Source organism: Vollenhovia emeryi, unplaced genomic scaffold (genome assembly GCF_000949405.1).
Source record: "Vollenhovia emeryi isolate VEMERY1.0 unplaced genomic scaffold, V.emery_V1.0 DF939180.1, whole genome shotgun sequence".
Lineage (NCBI taxonomy): Eukaryota > Metazoa > Arthropoda > Insecta > Hymenoptera > Formicidae > Vollenhovia > Vollenhovia emeryi.
The window spans coordinates 1228448-1240343 of NW_011967186.1; the positions used below are offsets into that span (position 1 = coordinate 1228448).

General features: G+C 40.9%; 1 protein-coding gene across 1 annotated transcript; it reads right to left on the reverse strand.

The window, feature by feature from the left end:
* Window positions 1-8960: 8960 nt before the first annotated feature.
* Window positions 8961-11563, reverse strand: LOC105563171 (protein yellow-like). The gene is made up of 5 exons (XM_012014539.1): window positions 11159-11563; window positions 10763-10962; window positions 10398-10605; window positions 9893-10228; window positions 8961-9384 (listed from the first exon to the last, which is right to left on the reverse strand). The coding sequence occupies exons 1-5, from the start codon at window positions 11418-11420 to the stop codon at window positions 9128-9130; spliced, it is 1263 nt and encodes a 420-aa protein (XP_011869929.1). The 5' UTR covers window positions 11421-11563; the 3' UTR covers window positions 8961-9127.
* Window positions 11564-11896: the final 333 nt, after the last annotated feature.

Genomic DNA, 11896 nt, shown 5'->3' on the forward strand with positions numbered 1-11896 from the left:
GCACTCGCGCTCGATCCTCTTTACACTCTCTATATTTCTAGTTGAACCAGGTCCATCTTTCTCTCTTTTACCTTCTCTGTCTTCCCACTGGTACATCCCTGTAACCTCTTCCGGCGCGTCTTTCTCCTCCATAGCGAATATCTGCTATCTTATCGGTCTTTCTCTCTCCCCTCCCTCCCCCCGTCCTTTCACTCCTTCTTTCTCTTTCTCGCGCGCGCTCGCTCGATCATACACAAATGTCACAAGCCGCGCTATCGTTACGCCTTGGTATAAATACTCGTACACGTTTATTATAATCTCCGTCCCGTTGGCATGACAAATCCTCTTTCGTACTCTTATCGTTTGCGCGTAATTCGTACGTACGCGCGCCTTTCTTTCTCCCATCTCGTTCAATCTGTCTCTCCACCGCTTTTCCCTCATTGGAAAAGTCGTCGGGGCGAACTCCATCCCCCAAGTAAGTCCCACCGTCGCGCGCGCGTCAGTACGAAAACTGATGACGTCTTTTTTTTTTCTTATACCTGGTACGCGTCACCTCGCACTTCCGCTGGCTCATACGAAACTCGCTGTCACGATGCTCTTGACATATTAGCAAAATCATATCTGATCCCGTGTACACACATACATGTATAATGTACATGCTACTTTGTATTTTTCTTCCGAAGGCGACACGCTCGAATCTGACGTTAAGCGCGCCGTTCGAGATGAGCGATAGGCGAAATCGGTGCCCCTACCGCGGGGAAATGGCGTGTACGAAATCCATTTTAAATCTCCATATAGCACAACGACTGATAAAACAATCGAAATTCATTAATCCGTATTGTTGTAACATTCATAACGTTATCAAAAATTGGTCCCGATATTCTTTATACCCGGGTAGAAGCCCAGCGTCACACGGTGTATCCCGTGTTTCCCCGCATTAAACCTTCACGAGAGTGTACCGAACGCAGAAATTGCGCAAATGTAAAATCTGTTTTAAATGTTCACGACGAAATGTCGAAATAACTGAAATTCATTAATCCGCGTTAATGTAACATTTATATCACATTAATCAGAATATATTTCTTAATACCACAGAGCAAGTGCAACGGCACATGGACAGTTCTCAAATTAAACGCTTATTTGCTCCGTCCATAATAACATTGCATGTAATTTTCATTTGAAATGCATAAATTTTAACATCGGGCAGTTACACATATAACGCTGATTACGTTGTATAAATGTGAATTAATGTTTTTTTGAACGTCATTTAAACGCATTCGCTTTATTTTATGATTTATTTTGCCAGGAGCACATCCAGTTTAGCAAATGGTGAAACCTATGGGCGCTCGATAAATTTCTATCTAATGTCGCAAATGTGTAAAATCGCTGGTAGAATTTTTATTTTTATGCCACGCTCACAATGACAAAGTGGCACTAAAGAAACGAAATACGCGCGACAACGCGCAAAATATGAATTATGTTAAAAATAGGTATCTTATGCAGTTGGCATTATAATTATACATCCCGCTCATTTCTCGTTCCGTCCCTTGAAATACTCAAGTCACGCAAAAGCATTAAAAGCTATCATTAAAACAGCCTTGAAGCACATGTGCAGTCAAAACTGTAATTAAAGCGACGAAAGGGTATGACAGTGAAGGGAACACCATTTGTTGTATGCTACGTGCCGACTTTTTAATGTTATTTTTTTCTAGTTGAACGCGTTTACTCTTAATTCTACGTAGGACAGAAACGGCAATAGCGATTACACGACCACAGATACGCGATATGAAAGTAATAGCACGCTTTATCTCGAAAGGATTATACGACATACGAGAGATAAAATGTACAACGCTTGGTTTTTATGATTTCCAAAGCATTCGACAAAATGAAACTAATTGAGTGAATTTGTACCGCTCATTAGATAATCACCGATATTTTTTAACGTACGTCTCAGTATTAATGCAATGATTTTAATGGCCGTGTGTACACGGAAATTTGAGCGAGCAAATCTTCGCGGTAAGTGCAGACTTGTGCGAGCTATTTTATAGTAAATTTTTAACGTGCCGCGAACCCTTCGTAGTTCAGGACCCCTCTGTTAGTCCCGCAAGGCTTCGGGATTTCGGTCGATCGAATAAACGAATAAAGCCGTTCCCCGCTATATATGATCTTCAGATGCCGATGAAACTGACCCGTAAAAAGATTGACCCTTTTTTTTATGCATATATAACATACTCGTTTTACTTATTTAAGACCCTTCCACCCCCCCCCCCCACCCCCCGATTGTCGTGGATGGAGAAATCGCGACACTCTGTTACGCGAGTTCCTCTCGTCTGACAGTACTCTTACGAACTGCACCGGTCTATTTATAAGCGGCACTTTACCAGCCATGAACCGCGCGGTAAACGGTTTATTCCGTCGGTGAGTAATATCGGTTATTTACTCCTTGCACCCCATGATCAATCGTCCCTCGCATCGGAAGTCGGAAGTTGAAGGACGGAACCAGACGCGGAAAGCGCTACTATACCCCGTAGATCGTCACGGCGACGCATCGAGACGATCTCCGGTACGGGGGAAGGAAACGAGAGAACGAGCGGATCAGTAAGAGATGGAACGGACCGTTGGAATACGTAGGACGTAGATGAGAGAATCGTCGGGAGCGGCACGGGGGGGGAGGGAGGGGGTGGTAGGGTAGGGCGGAGGGACACTGTGCGAGTTTGGCGGCAGTCGTTTTCCGAGGGATGGTTGGGCGGAAGGTTCCCGCGGGGCCTGTGTTATCGCCTCGGCAGGATGACCAGCCCGCGGTATCAAATATTAAACCTACTTGCACCCGGCAGCCTATCCTCGACAAGATATCCAAACCTTCTCTCTGCCGCCCCGCGCACCGCGACCAACCGGCCTGCCCTAACCGACCTACCACGTATACCACATCGCCGCGCACCAACGGCTACCATCAAAACCTACGCCTAGCCACTATATCTCTATCTCTCCACTTGCCGCTGTGCTTACGTTGTTTGTTCGTATAACGCCGGATATTCGTGGCCAGGAGCACAATTCGCCGCTGCGCAGCCATTTCGTACTGAAGTAGCTCGGCAAAAATTGTTTTCTGACGGTATTAAGAAGGTGCAACGAGAGAAAGAGAGAGAGAGGGAGAGTGAGAGTGAGGGAGGGAACGGGGTTATTGATACGATGGCCAAATATATGGTTAATCACGCGGAGTAGTACGCGAACAAAATTGGAACAACGTCGTGACATTAAGAGATTCTTGCAGACTTTAACGTCTGCTAAAAATTAATTTCTTGTAAAAAGAGGAGTTCGAACGTGAATAATGACAAAATGCCATTGCTGACAAAATTTGTTACAATATCGATTAGGCGACTACATACATAGAAAGGGGGAGGATGACATTAATTTATACAAATGTAAGATATGATTTCTTGGGAACTTTATACATATCTATATCTGGAGCTGCAAATTGTTAAATAACAGTGGTATTTTTCATACATAATACACGAAGTACATGCGGAAAGCACCATAAAAGAATAATTACGAAAAAATATTACTATGTTCTAGTTATGCATAAAAATACAAGAATAGTGCGCTTTATATCAACGTCGCGTCCACGCTTAATAGTTAACATATATATAGTTTCACACAGCATGTTATATATTTTTACCAAGCGTATAATAACAACTTTATTAATATTTTATATATGTAATCACGTTTTATACTGAGGGTTAAAGTAATCTTTTTAATATAACCATATTTTTACCAGAATACGACGCGCAACCCCCAGTGCTATTTCACGGACGTACTGTGTGAAATTTAAGAAATTCAGAATTAAACAAATGCACGTCAATGAGTTGCACGAGATGCGAATTCTGCCTCCGGAATTCGACAGTATGATAAACGTGATAAGCGTGCAATAATAAATTAATAATAAATTGTCAAATCACTCGATTACAAATTGCTTCAGCAAAATAATAATTACGAAGGAAGCGTTGTTTCTATACAATGATAAAAAGTTTTATTTATTAGAAATATTATAATCTTTTTATCATTGATGAATGTATAAATATCTTACGTTTTCGTTATACAAAAGCAGCATTTTCACTCGTTGGCACTCGTGAAATTATATGAGGAATAAACTACATGTTAAAAATAGGTTACTTATAAAAAGTAGAAAAATCTCTTCCCCCCCCCCTCTCTCTCTCTCTCTCTCTCCCTTCTCTAATATCATGTACGAGTATTCTCGTATAATTGTTACGATGCGATATTTCTGCTCTGTTAACAATTGTGTTTATCAACTCAATAAGCAATATCTGCATTATAGTGTGTGTGCGCGTATGTAGACATTTTCGACACATCACACAATAGAGTATTTACATTTCACGTATCTACATGACAGTTATTAACTTTACTGAAAAATGTACTGTATTGGTACCCACAGTATATAGATACGCAAAATTAAAAAAATCGTTTCATTTCTACTTCGACTGACTTTTTAAAAATAAATTTTATCATTATACGTCTGCGAAGTAATTATTGAATTGCAATATGATTTAAATTTTACACATTAAACCACAAATTTTCGGGCGTATTTTATAATATAAATAAATAAAATGAAAGATCTCTCCCCCAACAGAAGTAATTAATTATAGTTTTCAATTTTAATATTTCATGGTGCTGAATTTTATGATTCATAATTATTTTTACGAGTACTCTTTTCATTTTTGTAGAACGCAGGTATATGTAGCTGATATGGAACAATTAATTATTTAGTAATGAATTGTGATGTTTCATAGGACGTATAGCTTTAAAGACATTTTTTTAGTCCGACACAAGTGCCACTACGTATCATTATTATTTAAATTTATAACTCTTGTGTCGTAACGTTAGAATAAACTGATGATACGTTCAGCTACGTTTCGCCAAAATGATTAACGGTCGAGATAATAAAAATACTACATTTAAAATGACATGGCAATTTGTGTCAATTGATATGAAAATTGCAGCAAATCACTGAGCTAATTCTATTATTCGGTCCTAGGGTTCGTCACTCTTTAATTGCCACGTTTAGAAAATCATTTCCGCACCGTCGCTTCCGTTCGCGCCTGCAATATTAAAAACTTTACAAATTACCGTGGCTGAGATCCACAGTTAAATCCACCACCCTAGATCGTAGATTACAGCAATTGTGGCGGAGAGATAGGAACGAAAGAGTGCGCCCCGGTGGCGGCGGCGGCGGGCGAGGGTGGAAATACGAAGGAAGAAGAGTCTGGGCTGTTCGAAACACGAAAAGAATCCACGGGAGGAAACGCGCGGATCGTAGGGAGTCCAAATACACGGCGGGAGAAAACATAGGGCCACGTTTCGCCATACAATACACACGTACGTGCGCGCGCGATGTTACGCGTGTGTGTGTGTGTGTGGCACGTTTTCCTCGGGCTACAGTCGTGCCGCTTTCACGCACATATTCACACATGTGCGCGCACACATGCGCGCACACACACACACATACGTACACGTGGGCGCACGCACACACCGCGCGTATGTACAACACGGGCACGTGTGCACGTACACACGTGCTATCCACACGTGCCCACGCGGGCCACACCGACGCATAGATTGCATACTTATGTCGGCACTGTGCACATAAAGTTAGGGGGGCGCGCGCTCTCCTTCGCTGCCGCACAAGAATAAGAAACACGGTAGCATACATAAACAAGAAGGTTGGGGATGCAGCAATTTAAAACGTACCCCGGAATTCCTCCCAGCGGAGTCGTAGAGCGGCCCTCCGTATTACGAATTCCTCCCCGCCCTGCCGGTGTCCTCCTGCATCTTACTGGGAATTTCGGTCGTATAAAGTGGTACTATGGGCGCGAGAAGCCGTGTATTAGCGGATATATCTGTCCGACGATCGCTACCAGAGATCCCTCGATCGTGGATTTCGATGACGTGTAATGGGTCGTACGGGAGAGAAAGAGAGAGAGAGAGAGAGAGAGAGAGAGAGTTTCTTTCGCGCGGATGCAGTGTTCGCGAATGCGATTTCGAGTAAACTTACATATATATAATTTTTTTATGGAAAAACGCCGGGACCATCGTGATTGATCGCAAGTAGAATCTGTTCAGGTAACGGCGATGTGAACGAGGGTGTCGACAGATTTGGGTCGCTTATCCATCTGTATGATTCGTTCGCGTCGAGAAACCACATGCTTGTAACATAAGGTCAGATGTAACGTTGTTTAACAGAATCGTAAGAAATGTGCATATGTTTCTTGGTAAAATTTTTACGCGAGGCCTTATAAATATTCATAAATAACGCACAAAGTAGCGCGGCGCCGTACACGTGGGACTAAACGTATCGCAGCGTGGCGTTCACACGGTACGTGGAATGCAACAGTACTGAAAAAACGAGAAACGCAATACCCCGTAGAGATATTACATGTGCTTATTATGCACGGAACGTACGATTTTTAAGCAACTTCGGTCTTCAAACAGTTGCCCCAGTCTTGTGCGGCGCGATCAATTGTACCCCCGCAAGTATCACGGGGACCCAAAACTTTGCTCCCTAAATTTGCACTAGATATAATTCAAGTGACAAACGCGAAAAAATGAATGCGTACCTTCTAAGAGTCAATCAGTGGACTTTCATTGAAAACAGTGAATAGTCACTGATTTACAGTTACAGCTATTGTACTTATAACTGCAATTTAGTGAGTATTCACTGTTTTCAGTGACAATTGGATCGACTTTTAGAGACTAATACTAAAAGTTATCGGCAAATCCAGAGTTTCGTCTCTCTTTCATTATTTATCGAAGCAAAGTAGTTTGCGTCAGATTAAAAATATGGAAAGAAACGGCTTTCAAGTCCACAATGATATTCCATTATAAATGTTTCCTGTCACTCCCGAAACAATCTGCCGACGTATCAGCGACGCGACGCAGGGGGTAGGTGGGCCTTAATCATGGCGCGCCGGCGTAACTTAACCGAACAATACCGGGGCACACGAATCCTTTCACGTATTACCTATTATAGAGATCAGCGCCGGCATCAGCGCGGATAAGTCAAATAACATTAACAATGGAGAATTTCAAGTTACTTCGGCGTTGTGAATCGAGCGATTGAGTGTTTGAACGGCGGTGTCGCCTCGGGCGGCTGTGTTTGCAGATATAAGGGACTCGGGCCGGGGTCTCAGCGAGTTGGGGGAGTTCAATTGGTGGCAGCAATCCTAGTAATGTACCCGTGGGGCCGTGTCAAAGTGCTCTCTGCAAGAGCACGACGTTGCATTCTGCATTCTACACCTTCATTCTTAGGAGGGAAGGCACGGGCGGGAGGGAATAGGTAGACGGAGGATGGAAGGCGGTACGGGCGAAGATAGGAAACGGCGATTCCTATTGGAATCCACTTGTCCTTCATCTTTCGACTTATCGATAAGATAACAAAGATACCTGCGGGAAATGAATAATTTAAGAGAGTTGACAAATCGTGAATATTTGAGCGGCGGAAGAGAAAATTCAGGGGGGGAGGCGGGCAGGGTCACGTGGAAACGAGGCTTCTCGGATACGAGCAGCTGTAAAATGTGTCACGGGATATACGTATTGTTTGTACGGACAACTATACGCGAATCGAGGGCGATACAGGTCTTGTGGGGTGTCTCGCGAATAATTCATATAAAGGTGTTACTTGGTAAAAATATTAGAAAGAAGGAGAGAGAGAGAGAGATAGAGACAAAGAGGACGGGCAGAAAGACAGAGAGGATGTGGATCGGTTTTCATACAGAAGAAAAAAGAGATTGTATCTCGTTTACATAGAAATCATTCGGCTTGTATAGAAGTGATCGATATTGCCGCATCAGTATGCATAATTTGATCTACTGAAATATCCCCCAGAAGTTCCACATCGCATACCGTAGTATTCGATCGAGCGCGAATACGGGCCTCTCTCCTCGTATAATCCGGCGAGGACTGTTGTAAAGGTGGAAGACGCGCAATCTCTGCAACAGCCGTTTTCTTATTCCGCGGAGAGATTACTCGCCGCGGTTAATGGCGCCGCGCGAAATCCGGCGATTTAATTGAATGTAGGTAGCGACGACCGCTGGCATACATTTTAATTCTGCAGACGCGCGGCGACGAATAGGCCTTCAGTCTTTTCGCACCTCCGCGCCCCGGCGACTACGCTTTAAAAACCGACGGCTAAATAATGTATATCACAGCGGCGAGAGCGGGCGGTAAAACAGTTATAAAAACACCGGCAAGTACGTTAGGATCAATTATTTAGGATGTACAGCTCCGTAAAGAGAGAGTAGACCAGTCGTAAAGGGGGCGGAAGAAAGTAGCGCTCCTTGGACGGGTTTGACGGGAGAAGGGAGAGGCGGAAGCTACCACGGGAGTTATAAAGGTTGCAGTTAAAAGTTCCTTGAATTATCAAGGGATTGACTAGCCAGCGACATAGTTGACGGCTTATTTTAAAATGACACGCTGAAATTTCAATTCCGCGTTATTCGCCGCGGTCGAAAATAAATCCCGCCCCTAGTTGCTCGTGATTGGATGCTTCCCGTTCTCTTGAACACAACTGTTTTCTAAATAATACGTCGATTTATCATATGTTGCGGAACACCGGACTGCTCTTTTTTTACATCTGGCGTGGTTAAGACGAGGCAAAAAAAAGTAAGTTTAAAAGATGAGAGAGAGAGAGAGAGAGAGAGAAATTAAGTGATCGATTTTATTGAACAGAATAAAAGGACCGATAACAGTTTATATAACATGCGTATTCTTTTATTCGCTAGAAGGAACTTTGTGTGATCAGCTGGGTATTGTGAAAAATTACATAGGCATCCTTTTTTTTATGTAATTTAATGAAATGAAGAGAGGGTGATTACAATAGATGATAAATTACTGATATGAGAGAGCGAATAAAGATTAGTGGTTAAGAAACATTCGATGTTCCACAGTTCAAAAATATAAAGCAAAGCCTATAGTTCGTTTATCTTTATTTATTATTTACGGTGTTATATGCATAATTAAATATATCATATCTTTTTCCACTTTGACGATTTCGCTGTAGTATCCCAGACAGCACGCATGTCCAAAAGACGTCTTGAAGACCTCATAACGACGACTCTCCTTTTTTTCTGACATTTTTTAAATGTCATAAAAATAAAAGACGCGCGTTTGTGTCGTTATTAGACAACTTTACGACCCAATTACTTTCTCCGCGATTTTCGCACTCGAATGTCAATGCCTTGAGATCAGCCGAAGTAATGAAAAAGTTTGTCGTCGTTGGATCGAAGTTACCGTTCATGAATATCTGTATATTATTAGAGAGCACGTATAATTTTCGAGACTTATCATCGATAACTATATCCTGAGGAAATACTAATGTCCTGTTGTCCTGTGCCACCAATTCTGCAAACAAAAATTACGCATGATTTTGAAAATACGGATTTATAAACATTCGAATGGATTGCAATTATTTATTATTTATTTAATTTCATTAAGACATTTTTAAGCGTATGAACTTATAAAAGCTAACGAAGCTGACGGGGCATTTCAACGCGGAAAATATATAGGCATTGCCATTTGTGGACTTTAGAGACATCTCTGATGGAATATATGAACTACAATGTAGATCATTCCAATGTTACAAAGTCGAATGATACGAATCGTGAAAAATTTTGCTAAATATATTTTATTAATGATTTTCAAAACTTAGTTAAGAGACAAATGATCAATATCATTAATTAGTTTCAATAATTTAATCTTACAAGATCTTTCCTCATGTAGAAGAGTATTAGCAATTTGATAAAAAATCAAATAGAAAGTTAATATAATGATGACGTATTAAAAATACTAAATATATCTATTAATAAATGCAAATAGTTGATAATTTTATCAATAGAATACTTATACTTACTGAATGTCTCCGGATTTAAATCCTCCGTAGTATCCCAACACGCGATACCATTTCTGTTTACTTGAGTAAAATAGTTGATGCATGTCTTCGGGTCAATAATAGAAGATGGTCCTTGAGTCAATGGTCCCTTGGTACCAACAATGTGGAAATTACTGTAGACCCCTGATTTGTTCAACGTATCGTCCTGCAGAATATCCGTAGATACAGAAAATTCCGTAATACCAGACATGGAATGGAAATAGAGCGTTCTACTTCCATTAGCATGAATCGGTGACAATGACATTCCAAAAACGCCATCAGTCCATTGGAAGTTATAGCCGTTAATATTGTAATCACCTGCCAATAATTACCAAAATCAGTCAAGCTTGTCACAAGACAATAAAATAGATTTTAATAAATAAAAAGACTTTTATCCTTGAAAGTAGCTCGATTTGTTCTTCTATCAATAGCTTAAAGTATTCTAGCTACGTGTACAACACAATATAGAATTTTCCTTTGACATTACCGTTCAACGGATCGAAATGGAAAAAGTTATGACTAATCCGCCAAGAATCGTTCTTTTCCCAGCTGTACACCACTATGCCATATGCGCCCAAGTCACTCATATACGCGTATGCTTTGTCGCATTGTCCGGGTGCTACGTCGACCACAAGATCGGCAATGAAAGTGTCCGGCTTTATATCCGTATTCTTCAAGGGATATCTACGTATAATCTGCAACACATACAGATGGAATAAATGGGATAACGTGCGATACAAATTTGAGACGTATAGAAACGTATTTATAGAATTTCTTATTAGAGTGTTTGCAGAACGATTTATCGAATTAATATCGATTGTAGGCATCTCCATCATTTTTGATAAACGATACCTTGTTCGTGTTTAAATCGATAACAGTGAGTCTCATCGGTCGCACAACTTCGCCGTCCCCCAAAATATCGTTTACTCCTGTATCAAGACCCCACATACGATCGCATTGGTCGATCCTGAGACGGAATATGCTTACGATGCCATCGGGTGAATTAATGTTATTTGCCTCAAAATTAGGATATGGTGTGAGGACTGGGCTGTCTATATAAATAATAAAAAATGATCTCTTTATCATATGACAAGGGTATTTTGGAAGATTTTTGGCTAAGTATACCCGTAAAATTTACATCATTCTCGCGCATTATGTTGGTACGTTATGAAATCTGTGCAACATAAAGCAAGTGTACATTATAGTCGTATGTATTTCAGCAAACTTGGTTTAGCTATATTCACTTACCCTTGTCATCGTCCATTGAAAAGCTATTTATATTAGATAAAACACCTTTCTTCCACCGCGGTACCGTGACGAACATTTTTTTGTGCCAAACAGCCAAACCTAATGGCATGTTATTTTCCGGGATATAATCGCCGGAAGCTATGTACTTGTTTCGGATGGTGTCATTTGGAAATTGGAATTCAACCTGCTGCCACGAATAAATGGTATCAAAGGTGTGGCTCGTTGCTATGGCCAGGCAGGCCAGGAACAATAGGTAGAACATATCTGCAAAAAAAATCAATCCTCGTACAAGTGACGATTATTGCGAACGATTGTAACCTTTAGTTGATATAATGTAGACTAAAATATGGAAATATCTGCAAGCAGTATATAATATCTAACTAATAAAAGAATATTCCAAGTCGTAAAATGTAAAGTCGAACTGTAAAATGGAACGACTGTAAAGTCACAATATCGTTCCAATATCGTTGCCGCGGACTCATCTAACGTAGCTAATGTAACCGTTGACTGCTTTGTTAAATTGTATTTAAGAGTCTGACTGAGGAAGACCCGAAGAAGGGTCGAAACGTTTTATATTAAAGAGAAATTCTTTCTACATGTATTGTGAGAACCGAGTTCCGTTCATTTTGTGGCTCACATTGGCACTTCTCCTTCCTATACATATATTTTAATAAAAGAATGATAATAAATACCATAAAGGTGTTTCAATTATTGAAAATTTTTGTGTATTTAAATTTT

Bases quoted from the DNA above. Each gene is read 5' to 3' on its own strand.
- LOC105563171 (XM_012014539.1), bottom strand. From the start codon at position 11,420: ATGTTCTACCTATTGTTCCTGGCCTGCCTGGCCATAGCAACGAGCCAC. The intron at 10,963-11,158 runs GTAAGTGAATAT...TTATTTATATAG, and splicing joins TTCAATGGACGATGACAAGG to ACAGCCCAGTCCTCACACCA. The intron at 9,385-9,892 runs GTAAGTATAAGT...TTTTGTTTGCAG, and splicing joins TTTAAATCCGGAGACATTCA to AATTGGTGGCACAGGACAAC.